The 19,131-nt window shown below is 52.5% G+C and overlaps 1 protein-coding gene across 5 annotated transcripts in view; it reads right to left on the reverse strand.

Annotated features, from left to right (window-relative positions):
- Sh3pxd2a (SH3 and PX domains 2A) overlaps window positions 1-19,131 on the reverse strand; it is a 210,116-nt gene that overhangs the window by 38,980 nt on the left and 152,005 nt on the right. For all 5 annotated transcript variants that reach the window (XM_031390612.1, XM_031390609.1, XM_031390611.1 and 2 more), the window contains one exon: window positions 16,711-16,842. In XM_031390612.1, coding sequence (XP_031246472.1) covers window positions 16,711-16,842 — 132 coding nt within the window. The remainder of the gene's footprint in view (window positions 1-16,710; window positions 16,843-19,131) is intronic.

The raw sequence follows: 19,131 nt of genomic DNA on the forward strand, positions 1-19,131 counted from the left end.
GGGGGGGGGGGGGGGGGGGGGGGGACCCAGGATCTCATGAGGGATCCCATTGCTGATGCAGTTCCCAGGTTGTCTGGTGATTTTACTTGTTTTATTTTTGCCTGTTAGTTTTGTTTTGTTTTGTTTTGTTTTTGTGAGTGCGTATCTTGTGCATACAAGTGCCTTTGGAGGCCAGAAGAAGGTGTTGCATGCCTTGGAACTGGAGTTACAAGTGGTTGTAAGCCTCCTGGTGTGTGCATGTGCTGGGAATGGAACCTGAGTCCTCTGGAGCAGCGAGTGTTCCTTCTCCCAGTACCTAAGATGGGCACATGGATGCGTTTGTGTATGATTTCCCTGTTCTCTCTTTGCTAAAACCAGCGGTCTCTTGGCTGTAGAACTGTGTAGGCTTCTACTAAGCGATGTAGCTGCCCTCCCAGCTGAGCCCGGCCCCTCTCCAATTGGGCAAAAATAAAACGGGGGCAACTGCAACTTTAAAGACCATCTCCATAAACAAAGCAAACCCAGTCTACAATTTGCTGAGGGCATTCCTCCCTCCTAACCCTCCTTATTTAATTTCTGGGGAATTTTAAATAGAGGGCTCGCAAAAATTCTGCACCGCCTGACGTCAGCAGCTTTCTGACAACGTGGATTCCTCTGCGTGGTATGGGGAGCAGCCACCACCGATGCCCAGGCTTTTCCAGGCTCCTTTCCCGGTTGGAAATTGGGAGCTGCTGGTGTCACCTTAGTACACTGTGGGACAGGAGAAGGTGTCCCACCTGGGGTCCCCCAAGCCCTCACACAACCCATCAGGCCACCTGAACAACACCTGTACTCGTGTGTGCTTCAGCTGACAACTTAAAAAAAATGTAAATATGCTTTTCAGAAAGATGTTTTCCTGTGCCATACACTGAATGGAAAACCACGATCCCAAGTAGAAGATAACTGGAAAAAGTCATACAGCAATCAATGTCTCAATTGAGGTTTAGCAAGACACTGAGGCACGTGCAGCAAGATCCTCGAATAGGTCAGATTTCCCCTCCTTTAAAAGGCTATCAGCCAACATACTGACACTCTAGGAACCGCAGTGAACACTCTCTCCTTGACCTGATGTGGAGTGAGAGAAAAGCGAGGAGATAAAGAGCTACTCAGCAGGTATCCCGCAGCACGTGTGTACAAACCGCTCTCTGGGAAACCCTGACCTAGTGCGGTGAGTTAACATTCTGCAGGCCGTGGGCTACACACAGCTCGGCCCTCAGCAAACTTTGAGTAGCCTACAAACTACTCCTTCTGAAGAATGGGGACAGACCTCCTTTGTTCTAGAAAGACTCTAGGTTGCTGGAGGATAGGGGAAATTCAGGAATCCACCAGACCCCTGTTGCCCGCAGATGTCACATACTGCCAGGGACTCAGTGGTTGCCTACCCCTTCCTGGCAGAGAAGGATAGGAAGTAACTACCGCTTGGCTATTATTCTCTTTCTCTATAAGCCACACGGGACTCAAGCATTATCCCAATTTTATAGACAGAAAGCCTGGAGCGGACAGTTAGCTGCATGTCGGTCACCAGCTTGCTAGTCACAGGCTGGCTACTTGGTAGCGTGGGAGCTGAGAACTAGTATTTCATGGTCCCTTGGGGGAGAGGATTTCTGTCTTGTTCTTTGGGGCCCCGTGGGACTCAGAGTTCTCTCTTGCGTTGGCTTCTCTGTTTTGTCACTGTGTTCAGGCCCTGTCCTCCATGCCACCCTCTCTGTGAAGTTCTGGCTCGCTCTCTCTGCTGCCCCTAGGGTTCCCTCCCCTCAGCTACCAGCGCTTTGACCTGAGGTTTGAGTTGACCGTGGCCCCGCTACAGAGAGAGCTCTCTGGGGACAGCATCCTGTGGAGCCCCAGCCTGGCTTGGGTGTTCTGGAAAGAGAAGGGGCTTAGTGGTTGCTGAGAGCAGATGTACGTAGTGATGTAGTGATCCTTGTCCTCTCGGCACAGGCTCAAGATCTCCGGCGCTCAGCTCCTGGGGTCCATGTGAGCTGGTGCTGGGCTGGTTCTCCTCAGCCCCCATCTCTCTAGCCCAGAGCCTTCTATCTTCCTAGAATGGAGTGCAGCTATTCCTTGGGCAATCCTTCTTCCTCCAGTTCCCTAGTGCTGGGAAGTTACGCACAGCACCTCCTCTCACTCAGGGAGATCTGACCTAGGGAACTGACGTAGACTATTGTTGTTGGCTGTCTAAATGACCCGGGCCATGCAGGAGGCAGACACTCCCATCCGTGAGAGCTGGAGCCCCTGCAACCTGGTGGTGAACCCAGCTGGAACATTCTACTTGGGCCTCTCCCCTCATAGGAATGGAAAGTCGAACTTCAGGGAGGACAGAAGGCCACTCACCAGGGACAGGCCTACTCCCGGGTTAAGGCTCCTAGAGGAATGGTGTAGGGAGGAGGTGCTCATCTGAGGAAGCCATGCAGTCTGGCCATAGGCTCCATTGGGACCATATGCACAGGTTCACAGACCAGGACCCACAAAGAAGCCCTCCCTAATGGGTACAACTTGGAGCTCTCGAGGGGCCTACCCCAGAGACTTGCTCCCCTTACTCCTGAGAACAAAAACAGCTCCTTGCCGTGGTGTCTTTCCCAGCGCCTACAAAACCACAGAGGGTTGGTTACCTGGGTGCTGCACAGCACGTGTGAAGGGCTGGACTACGGAGCTCTGTGGCCATGGCTGTGTGATCTGGACGGCGGAGGTCGCATTCCTACACTGTGCAGGACTGTAGGGGTGATAACCATAGGAAAGGGCATTCTGCCTGTGCCTGGCATAAACGCAATCCTAGACCACTCACACGCTGCATGCAAAGGCTTCTTATACTCTGCCTCCAGAAAGCAGCAAGTCGCTAGCCCACTGTGTCCTGGGATGGCCATCTTGGAGCCACTAGCCCACCTTGCCCTGGGATGACCATCTTGGAGGGGTCTGTAGTAAGAAAGAGGCTGTCCATACTTCCTGTCCCACCTCACTTGCATGTCTCCCAGCACCAGCTTATTTCCTTGGTTTCTGAGAATGTGTCTAATGTAGATGCTACCCCAGTGTCAGAGAAATATCACCTCAAACCAGATATCCCCCTAGTCCATGCCCAGCTTGCTACATACTCTCCACAGTGACTGGCCACACAGTGGTGATAGACACATAGGATTACCAATCAGAGAGGCAGCTTTCCCAATACTGCCAACACTAGAAGGGAGGGACGTGGGGAAGGTCCTCTTAGCTGAGCAATGATGCGTAACTCTCACGAAAGTCTTTGGAACACATCTCTGTGCCTGGCACACACAGCAGGCACTAAAGGTCTGTGTGCGAAGAAATGAACAAAAGCTTCTAATGTCTCCCCTGACTACACGCCTGCTTCTTTGCCTGTCTCTGGATTTCTCCACTTTGAAGAAGGCTGATCAATAATCTCTCTTCTGGCAGAGATGAGAGAGGATGCTGGAGAGGTAACTGACTTAAGATTGCTCTCCACATTCTCATCTCCCAGCTGCCATGTTGTCCGACCCATTCTGAGCTCTTGGAGGGGGAACTCCATTCTAGAAATACTCTTTAGTGAGAAGGCCTAGCTAGAGCCTAAATGGCAGAGCGTGGGGGAGCAGAGATGGGCTATGAGCATCTTCTTCCTCTAAATACACTAAGGCGATGACAGCCCAAGATGCTCCCATCTAAGTTGCTAGCCCTTAGCCACGGCATGCTACAATGTCGTTTCACAGAGGAGAAGCATTGTTGGAAATGACATGTCGTCAGCCTAGCCTGACCCTTAAATGGGAACGCCGTGTCGCTACCCTCTTCCTCCTGCCTTGGCCTCTAGATCTGAACCTGCCCATGTTGGCTTAGATCTCATCCAGTTTCCCACCTGGGAACCACATCTACAAGGCGGTGGGCTGTCTTCATGGGGTTGGAGAGACAGGGCTGTTCAGGGCGGACTGGACAGAGGTCTAAAATGTTCCCTGTGGCTATGTCGATGTCAAAAGCTTTGACCCCACTGTAAGCAGCAGCCCTTTGGATCCAATGAGGTACACTTGTATTCCCCTATTCATTGAAGCCTAGGAGAGTGCTGGGCCCCTGGATGCTAAGTTTCCTTATGCAAAGCCCGGATGATGAGCTAACTCTTTTCAAGCTAGTTACAATCCCCCTCTGGCGACAAGGTCTACACAGCCCCCAAGATCTGCTTAGCGCCTGGTACCATGCCCTCTAAGAAGCCATGGCTCTCCCATACTAATGCCTAGGAGTGGGACAGTCTACCCGAGGCTCACCTGGGAAGCACCAGTTGAGGTAGGGGAAAGGATGAGACATCGCTCCCACCCCTAGGCTAGACCCCGGCATCCCAGTGTGCTGAGCTGTATTCGTCTTTGAGACAGCTATCTGGCCTCCCTCATCACATACTGTGAGCGTATATGACATGGGTGGAGAGAAAGGCTGGCTACTTGGCTGGCCAGTGTGTCGGCGGAGAGGACGTCTCAGGAAGACAGGAAGACCCTGGGAAAAGGAGGATTCCCCAGTTCACCTCAAAGAGGAATGGGGGAGGCAAATCGCTCCAGGCGATTCCCAGGCCCAACACCAGTGTTGCTCAGTGGAGCTCGCCAAAGCTGGGCCCGTGAGAAGGCTCCCTGGCTTGAATTCTGGCCTCTTTAAGGCCCAGAGCTATGGCTTTCACAGATCTTGTTTAAACTTGAGGGGGTGGGGGAGGGGCCGAGGGAAGCTACATTCTTCCCCACCAAAGCCAAGAGTCTAAAGTAATACTTCTGGTTGTAAGTGATCACAGTCTGTTTGTGATTATGGCCCTAGCTTTCTGGCAGGGCAGCCCTGGAACCCCACAGTCTTGCTGACGGGAGGGACACTCTCCCTCACTTGGGTAATCTTGTCCTCATCTGACATGACCAAAGACATTCATCAGCCCCTCTGCTTCCAACAGTTCTCCATGGCAACTCCTCAAAAACATTATTTAAAGAGGGGGGAAAGCCACCCCGAAACCCTATCATAAAATTCTTTCTGTTCCAGGCACGTCCTAGAGAATCCATGAAGCAGCAGCTGCCCCAGTGGCTGATGTCATCTGCAGGAGGGAGGGGCACTGGACCCTCTCCCTCTTCCTTTCATCCCGGAGAACACTGCACGCACACATGGAAGCCCCTTTGCTCCCACAGTAAGAAGCGGCTCAGGGAAGCCAGCTGTTCTCTCTCCGGAAATTTAATCTGCAAAGCATTTGGCCTCGAAAAGTCACTTCCAAAGGTGTCCAGGAGCCCACGATGCCTGTGATCATTGTTACAAACCCAGGGACACTTGTAGCCGTTGACCCATTTGGCAGCTGGGGAGAGCTGGCTGGGAGATGGTCAACATGGCCACTGTCCCCTCCCCTGGGCCTCCTGTGTAGAGAGAGACTGTATGTTTACACAGGCCTGTGTGTGTGTGTGTGTGTGTGTGTGTGTGTGTGTGTGTGTGTAGCATAACTCCACACCATGGGACAGAGAGATTACATTTAGCTTGGTTGATAAAATTGCAGTGGTTAGGGAACAGGGGAGCTCCAGATCCAAGAAGCAAGTGTGGGCACTGCTGTCACCCCTCTACCCTTCGGACAAGGACAGCTGGTGTTCTAAGGGACAAAGTGGCTTGAGGTAACCCATTAACTGGTAGCTGAACTTAGAGCCCAGTCTGACCAAGAATACCTTATGCAAAGCCTGGCTTCCTTCCAGAATGGTTCTACAACTCTGCCCATTAATACGACACTCTGAGTGCTGTGCCAAGTGGCAATCCCTTGACCCAGTTGCCTCTGGCAAGAAGTGGGTGCCTGGAGCTGGCAGCAAGCACCATCAGGCTAGAGATGTCAGCCAGTCAAGCCGGCCACAGTAGGAGCTTGTGCTTGATGCTGTAGGTGCTGGCTGGTACAGGGACCTAAGGCCCCGTGTTCTTGCCACACTTGGCTGCTATCTATCTCCTCCCAACAAACATGCTCAAACCAGCCCACAACTCAAACAGGTGAGCATAAGGAGCCACAGCAGGCTGAGAGAACAGGAAACAAATGAGAAAGACAGAGCGTTCGGGAGCACCAAGCCTGGGTACCTAGCCAACCGCAACAGAGACCTTGAGGAGAAGCTGCAGGAGCAGAGTCTGGGGTCTGCTGGGGACTCAGCCAGCCATGGGCAGTCTGCATTCTCTGGAGCACACCAGCTAGTCCCCAGCTTACTCTAGAGTCTAGGCTAGAAGAGCAAGCCTGCGTTTTCCGACTGCGTTTGCAGACTTGTTAGGGAAATGAGTCTCCGCAGGGCTGGGGAAGTGAGTCTCAGCTACAGCCTAAAGGGCCCAGTTGGGAGCAGTGGTTTGGCAGGTAGAGTGGCGGGCAAGCCCTGCTCCCATGCACTGCTACCTGTTACATTACCTCTAAGGCCTTAGAGGCTGGCTCCCCCTATCAAAGTCCCAGAGCCATGCCCACCTCCTTCCCTCTGCACGGCAGGGAATAACTGCTATTTGATATCACACAGTAGGTCCTTTCAGTCTACTTACTACAGCTGAACTCAGCCACTCAAGGGCAACTTCCTCCCTCCGGCCAGATCTTATCAGTCCCTTCTACCTATCATTCTGCAGGCAAAGTCTGACTTCTCTGCCCTGGCGAGTCGCCTGCTACTCCTTAGTTCAAGATTCGCCTTCTTCAGAAGTCTTCTCTCTACCCAGCCCACAAACCCCACAGTGCCTAGTCCACGTGCCACCTTGAATCCTAGCTTCCCGTGGTCATCCTCACCTTGTTTTTGGCTTTACATGGTGAATGTAATTGGGCTCACAGTATCTGGACTATACATTGAGTCTCAGGGATGTCACTGTCGGCAAGGGCAAGACAATGGCGGATTCCTGTCCAATGTTCTGCCCAGTCCTATGCATGCCCATGGGTCACACAGTAGGTTCTCGATGCCTGCCTGCTATGGAAGCAGGATGTCCCTGAGTACTGAAGGCAGCCATAGAGGGAAGAGAGGAGACAAAGATGGAAGATCTATTCCATATGGTATGGGGCTGGAAGAGAGGGGCTAGATGGTTCTGTTTGGTTACAAGCAGAGGACGGCAACATGGACTCTGTTATGTAGTGCCAGGGAGGCAGAGCTCAGGCTAGACCCAAGCCCCTCCAGACTTACCACTCACACAATCCAGCCCCCCCTCCCCAAGGACCTGGGAAGCCAAGAAGGGGAAGGCAGGACACCTTCTCCACCCTCCTTCAGAGTCTTTCTGACATGCAGCTCTTGGCCCTTCTCTGTTCCAGAGGAACTGACCTCTGCTTCCCAGCATGTGGGTATGGGGAAGTCACACAGTAAAGCCTTCTGGGGTTTGCCCTTCCAAAGACTCGAACTCCAGGCTGCAAGCCTGACCTAGACAGACTATGGCTCCATAAAGCTCACGCCTGCATTCCCAGCCGTGCAACCCTGGGACAAGTCACCTCACTTCTCTGGGTCTCAGTTTCCTCCTTGGAGAGAGAGAGAGAACACCAAGCCCCAGCTTGCCTCTTACCAAGAGGCTTAAAAAGTGGCATGCTTTTGTATCCGTGAAACTTAAAATATTATGATTCAGAAAGAGATGACCTTGGAAAACGCTCAAAATCCCTGGCTAGCTGGCAGGGGCAGGCTTTTCCCCAGGTGGCCGAGACCTCTCCCATGATGATTCCCAGCAGGCACTGCACAGAACAGACATCCAGACTTCTAGCCATTTAGGTTTCAAGACATGGCGAGCCAAAGGTGGCTATGCCCATCCTGACAGATCAGACCATAGAAGAGGGAGACGGCTACCATGTGTCCGTTTCAGATCTAGGCAGTTTGCTCACTTTACCATTAATCCTTGGCAGACTGACCCTGAGTTTGGCTTTCTGTCACCCCCTGTGGCTGTCCTGGGCCATTTCCCCACAATCCAGTCCAATAGAAGCTTGAGAGAAACAAATGAATTTTAGCAGGAACCTGAGAGATGCCCAGCTAGGAAGGGAAGTAGAGATCATGGGCTGAGCCAGTGAAACTCAAATGATAGTTTCATATCACACATTTCAATCAGGAGGAGATGCCCTTGGGCTATAGGAACCAGGAGCTTCCCTCTGCTTTGGGGGATTCAACGGGCTCCAAGCTGGGGAACCCCCTGGAACACTGACTCCCACAAGGCTTTTCAGGTCATGTGAGCTAACTGGGTCGCCCTAGTTGATTCCCCCCCCCTTAAGGCTAGGATTCTCGGTCAGCCCTGGACACCTAGAGGATGAGGTTATGGAGTCTGAAAAGATGCTGAGAGGAATGAGGGTGGTTGCCGTGGGCTACCCTCAGCTACCACAATGATTACTGAAAACCCAAGTGCTGAAGTGTGTGATATCAGCAGCCACAGGGTAAGCTGGGGAGAGAACAGGGGCAATTTTTCAACCCCAAATTCCCTGAGGTTCTGACAAATTACACTCCCCACAAAGCACCCTGCACTTAGCGAAGGTCCGTTACATAAGAGCCGAGGACACATGGGAGGAGTCTCTCCCTATGCTTCAGCTGTGGAGTGAGACTTGTCACTTCTACTGGGGGACAAAGGCATCTAGACGCACGTGTGCATGTGTGTGTGTGTGCCTACGTGTGTGCCTACGTGTGTGTGTGTGTGTGTGTGTGTGTGCCTACGTGTGTGTGTGTGTGTGTGTGTGTGTGTGTGTGTGTGTGTGTGTGTGTGTGTGTGGTGAGAGGTGGGCAGGCTCTCCAGGACTGCCAACTCACAGGCCAGAGTGGATTCAATCAGAAGAGTCGGGACACCTCTGTCTGCAGAGACAGTGTCAGGTGAAGGTGACTGGTTGCTCTTGTTCAATCTCAGCAGGTTGGAAGTGCGACAGAGGGAAAACCCAGCACCGGTTGCCCTGCCCTATCACCTGGCAGCTGGTTCCTGGCATGGGGTTGCGAGCGCTCGGTCCTGACAAACTCTTGGATGCCTTCCTAACCCAGCCATGGCTCGTGTAGCTTGAAGGAAACACTATTTCTAGAGCCCCCTCGTCCCCCAACACCTGCTCCTGCCACCCTCCTTGAGAGCCAAGAAGGTGGGTGCCAAGCTCCCCTCAGCTGGCAGCCCTTCTGCTTACAGAAGTCTGGGGCTAACTGACATAGGGCTGCCAAACTTTCCACAGAGCTTCTGCTTTGAGTGTCTAGTCCCCGCCCACCACCCCACACTCCCCTCTGCCCACTGGAATGTGTTCATTTTCTAGGGCCCCTCCTAGAAGCCCCGTCCCCCTAGGCCCAGTCTTGACCCCCAGCACCTGAGCTCCGCACCAGATGACAGAACCTGGATGGTCGGTATGGTGCTCTCCTACCTGGGCCTCGTCACTGCCAGCCTTGTGTAAAGCACCCTGGTTGAAGGCATTTGTTCTTGAATCTGGTCTCTGTCACAAGCCCTTCTCTTTTGTCACAGGCTGGGACAAGGACAACTGTGCAAATTAAGAGCTCCAAAGGAGGTGGCTCTGGCAGGTGCAGTCCTAAAGTCATGGGCAGTAGTCCCTCTGCTGCTACCTCTGCCTCACGGGCCCACAGAGCTGTTAACTGGCCCAGGACGGTAAAATGTGCATTGCTGAACCAGTCTGGTATGGTTTTGTTTTGAGACAGGATCTCGCATAGCCCAGACTGGCCTCCAAATTGCTATGTAGCCAAGGATGAACTCGATCTTCGGATCCTCCTGTCTCTACCTCCCAAGTGCTGGGATTACAGATGTGCACCATCACGCGTAGTTTATGTGGTACTAGGGGTCAAACCAGGGCTTTGTGCATGTTGGGCCAACACTGCCATCTAACATCATTGCAAGTTCCCAGTCCAGGGACCTAGCTTTGCTATGATGCACTGGCACTCACTGTGTCTCTGTTCCTGAACATGGAACCCTTTTGAGTTAGAGGATTCCAACTTTGCAGTATGGCTGTACGGTTGTCCCTTGTTATGAAGGTAAGAAAATTGACCCTTAAGAGAATCCAAGAAATTTCCCAAGGGACACAAAGAAATCAAAGTCACAACCAGGTCTATGTGCCTTGGAGCCTGAGATTTTCACTAAGAGATCATTCTACAATCTCAGTTCTAAGATAATCTCTGTCCTTCAGTGAATGAGGCTGGGCTGACGGGCCCCGGGCTCGGTTGCTCAGGGATTTATGCTCTCTGGCCCTTTCTCCTCCAGCCAGCGTCATGAAGTGAACACACTGCATACCAGAGATGGCCTTGGACCAGAAGGGACTCAGGAATTGCTGACTAGGCAAGTACAGCAGGGACACACATGCATTTAGGAGGACACAAGCTATCAGAGAGCAAGGCTTTCTGATGCTCCAACAGGACTTTGTGAGGGCCAGACAATACCTCCAGACGAACACTGGCTCGGGGAGCTCACTCTGACCAGGCTGTTTTGGCTAGGGATGGTGGTTCATTAATCTGCAATGCACCTGGCAATGGACTGCCCTTTCTAAAACAGCCTAGCATGTCTTTACTGGGGTGTCCGTTTCTTAGGCAGCACAGCCTGGAAATCTGGGACAGCATTCAGGTTGTTCCTTCGTCAAGCAAAGTTTAAGCACAAGACTTAGAAACTAAACAGAGTCAACTCAAGACAGCGGAAAGCCTATAAAGCTTTGCCAAGTGGGTGAGATCGACCAGTGGGTAGGGCTGCTTGCCACCAAGTATAACCACGTGAGTTCCAGCTCCAGGATTGACCCAGTAGAAGGAGAGAATCTCCTCTTATGTCTGATCCTCCAAAGTCCACATGAATGCCTCCTGGCAGCCCCCTACTCCTAAGAAATAAATGTAAGTTAAAAAACAAACAAACAGGCCGGGCGGTGGTGGCGCACACCTTTAATCCTGGCACTTGGGAGGCAGAGGCAGGTGGATTTCTGAATTCGAGGCCAGCCTGGTTTACAGAGTGAGTTCCAGGACAGCCAGGGCTATACAGAGAAACCCTGTCTCGAAAAACTAAACAAACAAACAAACAAAATTAAAGCTACCCTAGCCTCACAATACAGCCTCCATCTTAAGAGCTTGACTTCACACACCATTAGCTATGAACCCTGTGGGTATATAAGCAGTTATCACAGTGCCTGGGACAAAGGACTTATTCAAATAACATGAAATGAACAAATGAGCGTATTAATGAGCCCCATGCACAGAACATCTCACCTTTATGAACAGCCCCTGTGGTACAGACCGCTGCCCTCGTTTAATTTGGAAAAAGAAAACTGAAGGGCTAGAAAGATGGCTCAGTTAACAGCGCTTGTTGTTCTTACAGAGGACCTGCACTCAGTTTGCAGCACCCATATGTCCATCAATAACTCCAGTGCTAGAGAACTGGATGCCCTCTTCTGGCCTCTGCAGGCACCAGGTATGTATGTGGTGGACATACACACATGAAGGCAAACACTGATATACATAAAGTAAAATAAAGAAATCTAAAACAAAATTTTTTAAAGAAGCAAATTGATTCTTGTTCCTAATGCCAGGGTAACATTGGATTCCCTCTCTCTCTTTCTCTCTCTCTCTCCCTTGCCCACACTCCTTTCTTTCTCTCTCCCTCCCTCTCTCCTTCCTCTTCCTTCTTTCCTTATAGTGCTGGGAGTGAAATCCAGGCTTTCAGCATGCTTCTTCTCTCTCTCTCTCTCTCTCTCTCTCTCTCTCTCTCTCTCTCTCTCCCTCCCTCCCTCTTCTTCCCCTCCCTCCCTCCTTCCTTCCTTCCTTCTTCCTTCCTTCCTCCTTTCCCTTCCAGGGCCGGGGTGAAATCCAGGCCTTGACTATGTTAAGCAAGCACTCCACCACAGAGCAGCTTCCTCGGCCCACAAAACTAGATCTGAAACCCAGTATCTGAATTTCAGGTTCTCGCATACATACCTTCTGCTTACATACACAGTCTCTCAAATCTCACACACACACACACACACACACACACACACACACACACACACAGAGTAACAATAGAACATGCCTCCAACAGTCGATGCTGAAGAGGCTAGCTATGTAGTCATGACCACACACCCCTGCGGCAACTCTTCTGGGTTCTGCTGACTTAATTAGGGCTATGTATCTCAGCTAAGGGCTGTTAATCCATTGGCTGACAAGAAGTCAGTCAGATTCATGTGTGTGTGTGTGTGTGTGTGTGTGTGTGTGTGTGTGTGTATTCATATACACAATCCCTTTTCTCACTGGAAAGTTAGTGGATTGATAAGAATATATTCATATGTCTCTCTCTCCCTCTCTCTCTCTCTCTCTCTCTCTCTCTCTTTGTATCTCTCTGTGTGTGTGTCTGTGAAAGACAGGATATCTCCCTATGTTTCTCCAATGAGCCTCCAACTTGTAGACTCAAATGATTCTCCTGCCTCAGCCTGCCCACGAACCAGGGCCACAAGTGTGCAAGTTTCCAGCTCAAACTTTAAAATATGAACTCAGAACCAGAGGCTACAGCAAATGGTTGGTAGCTATCTCAATGGGAAAAATCAAGGAGGCTGGGGCATGCGAATTACCCGGTGTAAACAAGCTGCCATCTTGGATGAATGAAAAGAGGACTAGCTGGTGTGCAGTGAGAAGTGCACAGCTGTGCTCTGAGTCAGTGTGGTACCAAAGAGGGAGGGAACAGAGCACACATGCACACTCAAACACGTTCACACACACACACACACACACACACACACACACACACACACACACAAGTGCACATGCATATACAGTAGATGCACACACACACTCAAGCATGAGGGGAAGGCAGAGATGGAGCCAAGAAAGGACAAGAGCAAGGCCTGTGGTGACCTTTGCTCCCAGTCCCAGCCTCAGCCTTCTCAAGGTTGGGACTCACATCTCACTCTTGGCTCTGTGAGATTCTCCCGTAATCTTTCAACAGTCTCTTGAGCAAGTTAGAGGAATTTCCAGCCTTTAGTCACAGATCAAATGTACTGAAGCGCTGCTCAGGGGGGATAGAGATCCCAAGGCTTAGCTTTCTCACCGGGAAACTGAGTGGATTGACAAGAGCTCAACATCCCTTGCTTCCAAGGAACGGTGAGAACCTTCCGTGTATCACACCAATGCCAGGAAGTAAGCGAAGATGAGGGATAGAAGCTGAAGCAGGAGAAATCCTGTTGACTCATCTCCACACTCCCTGCCCTGGCTGCAGTCTTGGAAGGAAACACTCCTGGAAAGCTGGAGGCAGCTTTGCTCAACATGGAAACCAGCAACCAGGACCTTGACATCACCAGTCTGCAGACGACAGACCGGCCGCGCCTGCCAGAAGGTGCAGCTGATATGCTCTCCAAGATACGAGAACGTTCTACAAGGAGATATGTCGGGTACCAAAGGTTGAAGGGTCAAGGGGTTTCCACAAAGGAACAGTGGCTGTTGCAGGCCCCGGTGTGACCCACTGGATGGTAAAGGGACCAAGCTGCTCTATGTGATCCCACTGGCTGGAAGAGAATAGTCTTCCTATATGGGCTCTTTCTGTTTGATCTTAAAAGGTGCTTGTGATGTCTGCCCATATGTGTGATCCTCGGGGAGGGTTATCCTCAGTAAGGGAACACATCACCCTCTTGAGACCTTCTCAACCCATGCCTACCCCCAAGTTCAAAGGATCAATTTAACCACTACTACCCCATTCCCTGAGAAGAGCAGGCCAGCAGGATCTGAGCAACGTCTTTTGCCAGGATGTTTCAGGGAGACCTGTGACCATCTTGACCGGTCCATGCCTCTAATCCACATGTCATCGACACAGGATATCCACTTAGGGCTCAAGATCAGTGAATTCTTAGCCTTCCCCAGGGCCTTTTTGGAGGGAGAGAGCTCAGCTTTTGAATACTAAGAATCACCTAAACTCTTTGCCTGTTACTTTAGTGACTGGATGGCTAAAGTGTCTCCCACCACAGGGGACTACTCCATGATGCCAGTAGTAGAGGTGTCCTATTCAGTCTGGAGCCTGGGGCCTGGCACTGACTGTTTATGGGCTTGGAAACACCTTCCAGACAGACCGCTTTAGATGGATGACAGCCACACATGGTGCTGGCATATCCATATCCCACATGACCTTGTGGCTGTAGTTCAGGTCACAGGGGATCTCTGACAAACAGGCAGAGCCAGAGAGGTTGCTGGGTATTCCATGGACCCTCCATTTGAGCAACTCCCAGCTTAGTGAAAGAGCTCACAGGCAGAGGCCTGCACCCAATGAGAGGACTGGGGGATGCTAATCACCAGGGCTACTGCCCAACAATGGCAGTGGAAATGTCGTAACACGCTCACCATGTCCCAGGTCAAAGGCATCACAACTGGGTCTTTGTTCCAGAGCTCAGAAGCCTCACCCACCACTCCTTCCAAAACCAGCTCACAGGATGCACACGCCTCACCTACCACCCGAACAATCCAGCCTCCAGCTTCCCTGCCAGAGAATCACTTCCCAGGATCCGAAGCCTGGTCATCTAACTTTCTCTCCTCTACCCAGTCTCTCTTGTTAACCTGGATGTACATCCAAGCCATGCTGGTTTCGATGGACAGACAGACGACGGACAGACAGCCACGGTACCCCAGATCCTTGTTCAAACACACATAGCTATCTCCACAAACCACCAGAACAGTAGAAAAGCCACAGATACCGAGGTTCTCTCCATCTGACACCCAGGGCCCTGCAGAGTCCCCCTGCAGTCCAGACACGGCAGTAGGGCTCAGGGGACTGTTTGTTCTGGTCCCTACTTCCAAGCAGCCATGAGGCTATCCCCCTTTTACAGAAGGAATGGGTAAGGCCCAGAGAGATGAAGGTTCTGAAGTTACCCACCTATTGGTAGTAGCTAGAATCTAAGCCCAGCAGTCTGATGAGGTCTCTGTGCCAGGCTGGGCTGCTCAGATGACCCGGGCAAGCAAGAAAACGGGCATCTCCACGCTGTTTCTAACACACTTACCGCCTCCTTCCCCAAGTTCTTCCTTCACCCAGGCAAGAGCCCATGGGTTATAGATATGGAATGGGAAGGGGAATGGCAAATGAATCCCTGGGGACTTTTTTTGGGGGGAGGGGCTCACTATTTAGCCTCAGATGGCCCCAAACTCACTATATAGATCTGGCTACCCTCAGAGTCACAGACACTGTCTGCCTGTGCCTCCTGAATGCTAGGATTAAAGGCATGTGCCACTATATTCAGCCTCTTCTGTCATCCTGGCCAATGGCTGACTGACCCCAAAGACTCGGAGGCTCACCACCTCCTGCTACTCAGAGTCACAGAGCAGTGGTGGCAAGACAGGGCACATGTGTCAGCAGGGGAGTCCCCAAGGAACAGGCCTTGCATTCAGAAGTAGGCTCCAGCTTTTCCTAGGAGCAACCTCTGTTGCCTTTCCTTCTGTCAGAGACTCGGGACACAGCCAACCCCCAGGGCAGTGTCAGCTTCCTCAGAGATCAGGGAGACTGGGCTGATAGTAACACACCATAAAGTTACATAGGCAGGGAACCAGTGTGGTGATGTTCACCTGGAATCAAGATCTGACACCAGGTCACGTTCTGTCACGTGTGCAGTGTCACTGCCAACCACCCAGGCACAAGGACAGAGCCTGACTCTCATATGGACGATGACGACACCAACCTCAGGAGGGGGAGTCCAGCCCCGTGCTCCCCAAGGATATCCACTGAGATTTCCTTAAGGTCTCTGCAGCGGCCCAGAGGCATTATCATTCAGAAGTCGGGGGCACTTTTTCTGACCTCAGGAGACTTGTTTCCACTCCAGCTCTCTGTGCCTCAGTCATTCTATCTACAGAATGAACACTATGACCCTTCAAAATATTAGAAGGAAACAAAGACAGGCCTCCCTCTTGAAGGGCCCACAAATGCCATCCCTGGGGTACACCTATATAAAGGGCCTGCCCCCAGCAAACAGAAACTGAAACCAAAATAAGACCCAGGACCCGTTCAGGTGGCACCCGGTGAGCTGTGGACGAGCAGCAGAGGATGTTGTGGTTTCAAGGACCCTCTGGCTCTCCCTGTAGCAGGGACTAGCAGGCTTTCCTCCATCTGACTGTGCCTTTTCTTGCCAAGAGCATCAAGGGATTTTGGTCCATTCTGCAAAAACCCTGGAGCTGGCAGATCCTGGAAAGCTGTGGGCATGGTCTCTGTCAGCTCCTCATGACAAAGTGGCCTGCTGCAGGACCCCTCCAGGACCTGGCTTCATTCAGTGCCTGGGCCCTCTTCCCAAGTCCTGGTGGCTTCCAGCTCAGCAGGAGGCGGTCAAGCTCACCACCCACTCACTGCCCAGACACTAGCCAACCTCCCACAGGGCCTGGCCCTTCCTCAGACATCTTGCTAGGGGTCTGGGGACTCTGGAAGCTATTGTGATGTCATGCTTGCCCTCTCCACCAGCTGGCTGGGCCCTCCCACTCCTGCCTGGATCTTGGCTGGCAGACAGACAGCTCAACCGGGAAAGCTGTCATTGGGCACCCCTGAGCAAAAGCTACCATCTCCTGTGGGCCTCAGATGGCACTGGGTCGGTCCCTGAATAAGGGACGGATGCTTCCATGCCACCTTGGCCTTGCATTAGCACAAGCCGGCTAATTAGCCTCAAGCCAGGGAGACATTCTTCCACCACCAGGCAAACTGCTGGCCTGCAGCCCAAACCAACAGGGGAGCTTCAGACTCCTCGGCCCTCTCCCTCTCCAGATGGAAATAACGTATAGCTGCAGAGGTGGGGGGAGGAGGAGAGGAACAAAAACCCAGCCGGGCCCAGGAGCCAGGCTGGAACCAGGAGTGGACGGCCAAAGGCCAGGCACTTACCACTTTCGTTCTTCTCGATGACATCTACCACCTCCCCGGCCTGGAGGCTCAGCTCCGAGTTCTCCTGTTTCTTATAGTTGGACACCACCACGTACTGTTCCAGGATCATGGGCTCGGCGTTGGTGTCGGCACCTGGCGAGGGCAGAAAGCACGCGGTGAGCCAGCGGCCGGCTGTAGCCCCGCGTCCGGGGCGCCCTCTGTCCATCGCCCTCGAGGGAGGCTGCTCGGTCGCCAGCTCTGCACCGCGGAGCAGCCCGTAGCCAGCGCTCGCAGCTTGCTGGGCCCCAAGGACAGGCCATATAGCAAGGCCCCACACCGGCCCGCTGCACCGCGGGGACCCGGGGACATGGGGAGCCAGGGGCCGGGGGAGGAGAAGGGGGTGGAGAGAGGCAGAGACAAGCAGAGACGGAAGCCAAGGAAATTGAGGGAAAAGCTTGCTGCTGCGTGTGAAGAGTTAGTCACAGGCCGGCATGGGGGAGTCTGCAGAGAGGCCTGGGGCCTCCCATCTCTCCAGACTCTTGGGCTGGCTGGGGTGTGAGAGGAGGGCCACAGGAGCACGGTGGGCGGCCCATGGAGGCTGAGGCCAGAGAACAGGGGAGAGAGAGAAGGAGAGAGAGGAGTGGGAAGTCCAGGAGGTTGGCTGCCTCTACCCGGAGCCTGTAAACCCAGAAAGAAAAGGCAGCAGGGCTCCCTTCAGGAGGGAGAGGGAGAGAACTTCTCCACAGCCTGGGTCCAGCAAAGAGTCAAGAGACTTTGAGGCCGCCAATCACTAGGGCTCACTCGCAACCCTTAAATAGAAACACATGAGACCGGTCGAATGAGGAGCTGGGGGTGGAGGCAGGGGATGGGGAGGGCCCAGACTGTTTACTTGAAACCCAAGACGAAAGTCCCAGCGCCAGTGCTGGCGAGCCTAGCGCCCCTCCCCACGCCAACTTTTCCTCAAGTTCGGCTCCATTCCTGTCCTCCTGGTTCTCCAAGGGCCAGGCAGACAGCAGCCTTAGGCTTTTCAGAGGAGCCTTCCTGGGTCCCTCTGCCATCTCAACCAACAGAGGCTGCCTGGTTCCCCTTGTCTTTAAGTGCTGGGCAGTTTTAAAAGCCTCAGAGTCAAAGGCCAGGGTCTATCAGAGAGAGGGCCAGTGAGCCTTACTTCCGGGTGCAAGGCAGTCCTTTGTCCTGTTTGGCCACTGTATCAGTGTGGCATTCATTAAACAAGCACCAGGCTGGCAAATGGACAGGCTGGGTGTTCATTTGAGCTTAAAGGGTCTAGCTGGGTATGCTGTCAAATCTCTTCAACTGTTACTGTGGACACTCCCAAAGACAGTATGCTCTGCTAGCCTTATACGAATCCACAAGCCAGAAAATGACTAATCACCTCTTTCAGGAAGCCTTCCCAGACGCTCCACCCCGAGGGAATTCCTAGTACAGTTCTTACAACCATATATGTGTCAGTCAGCCTGTAATTCCCACACTAGTGGCTGAGGCAGGGGAATCAGGAGTTCAACGTCAGCCCGGGGTTGCCAGTCAAGAAACCTGTCTCAGAACCAAAACAAATGCAACCTCTACCAACATTCAGGAAGGCTGGGGCTTAACACCACTAGTGTGGCCGCAGAGTTTCACGGCCCAGTGCTTCCAGTCTTTTGTGGTGCCTCACCCCTCGGACACACTCCTCCCTCGGCATGACTAAGTCTGACTCACATGCCAGGCAGGTATGGCTTCAGTCACCCGAGACAGCCCTTTTTCTCTTCCCACTTAACTCCTAAATTGAGAGGCTCAGAGAGGAGCTCAAGAGATGCATGCAGTTCCCACAGCTCACACAGAGACAGCCAAAACACTCACAGTCTTTTCAAGGGTTCAGGTCCACCTCTCTTCTAATCACAGAATTCCGATCTGTTTCCACAAACACACTGTCCTTCTGACACAACAACCCTTTGCTTAGAAGGGTCGCAGGTGGCTTTTCAACCCCCAAACTCTCATACCCAGCTTTAATGTCTGGGGCCTTGGCACGAGTCACTTTGCATAGCCCATCCTGTCCCACGGTTCAGATATGCAGCCAAGGTAAGATGCATTGTCTAGACCTCTGCGTCCTTGGTGAAAAAGGGTCTGTTAGGGTCTGTGGCCAGAGAGTGCTAGGAGAGTCAGAGGAGGCTCTCCTGGGAGGAGAAAGAAACCCATGGGCCTGGTATGTTTCTCCCACATGACGTGGGCTTCACAGCCCTAGCTGGGCCCTTGGGAGACTCAGAAGCTGGGGCATGCCCATGAGTGCACACAGGCAAGCCCCAGGCAGCCTCTGCAAAGCCAGAAGTGTATTTCAGGCAGAAACACAGCCAGCAGCAGGGCAGGAGGGCACCCCAGCCTCAGTACTCACAAGTCGGCAGCTTCTGTACCAGCTAGCAACAGACTGGGCACTGGGCTGGCAGAAGC

The sequence above is a fragment of the Mastomys coucha genome, unplaced genomic scaffold, assembly GCF_008632895.1.
Source record: "Mastomys coucha isolate ucsf_1 unplaced genomic scaffold, UCSF_Mcou_1 pScaffold21, whole genome shotgun sequence".
NCBI classification, from domain to species: Eukaryota; Metazoa; Chordata; class Mammalia; order Rodentia; family Muridae; genus Mastomys; species Mastomys coucha.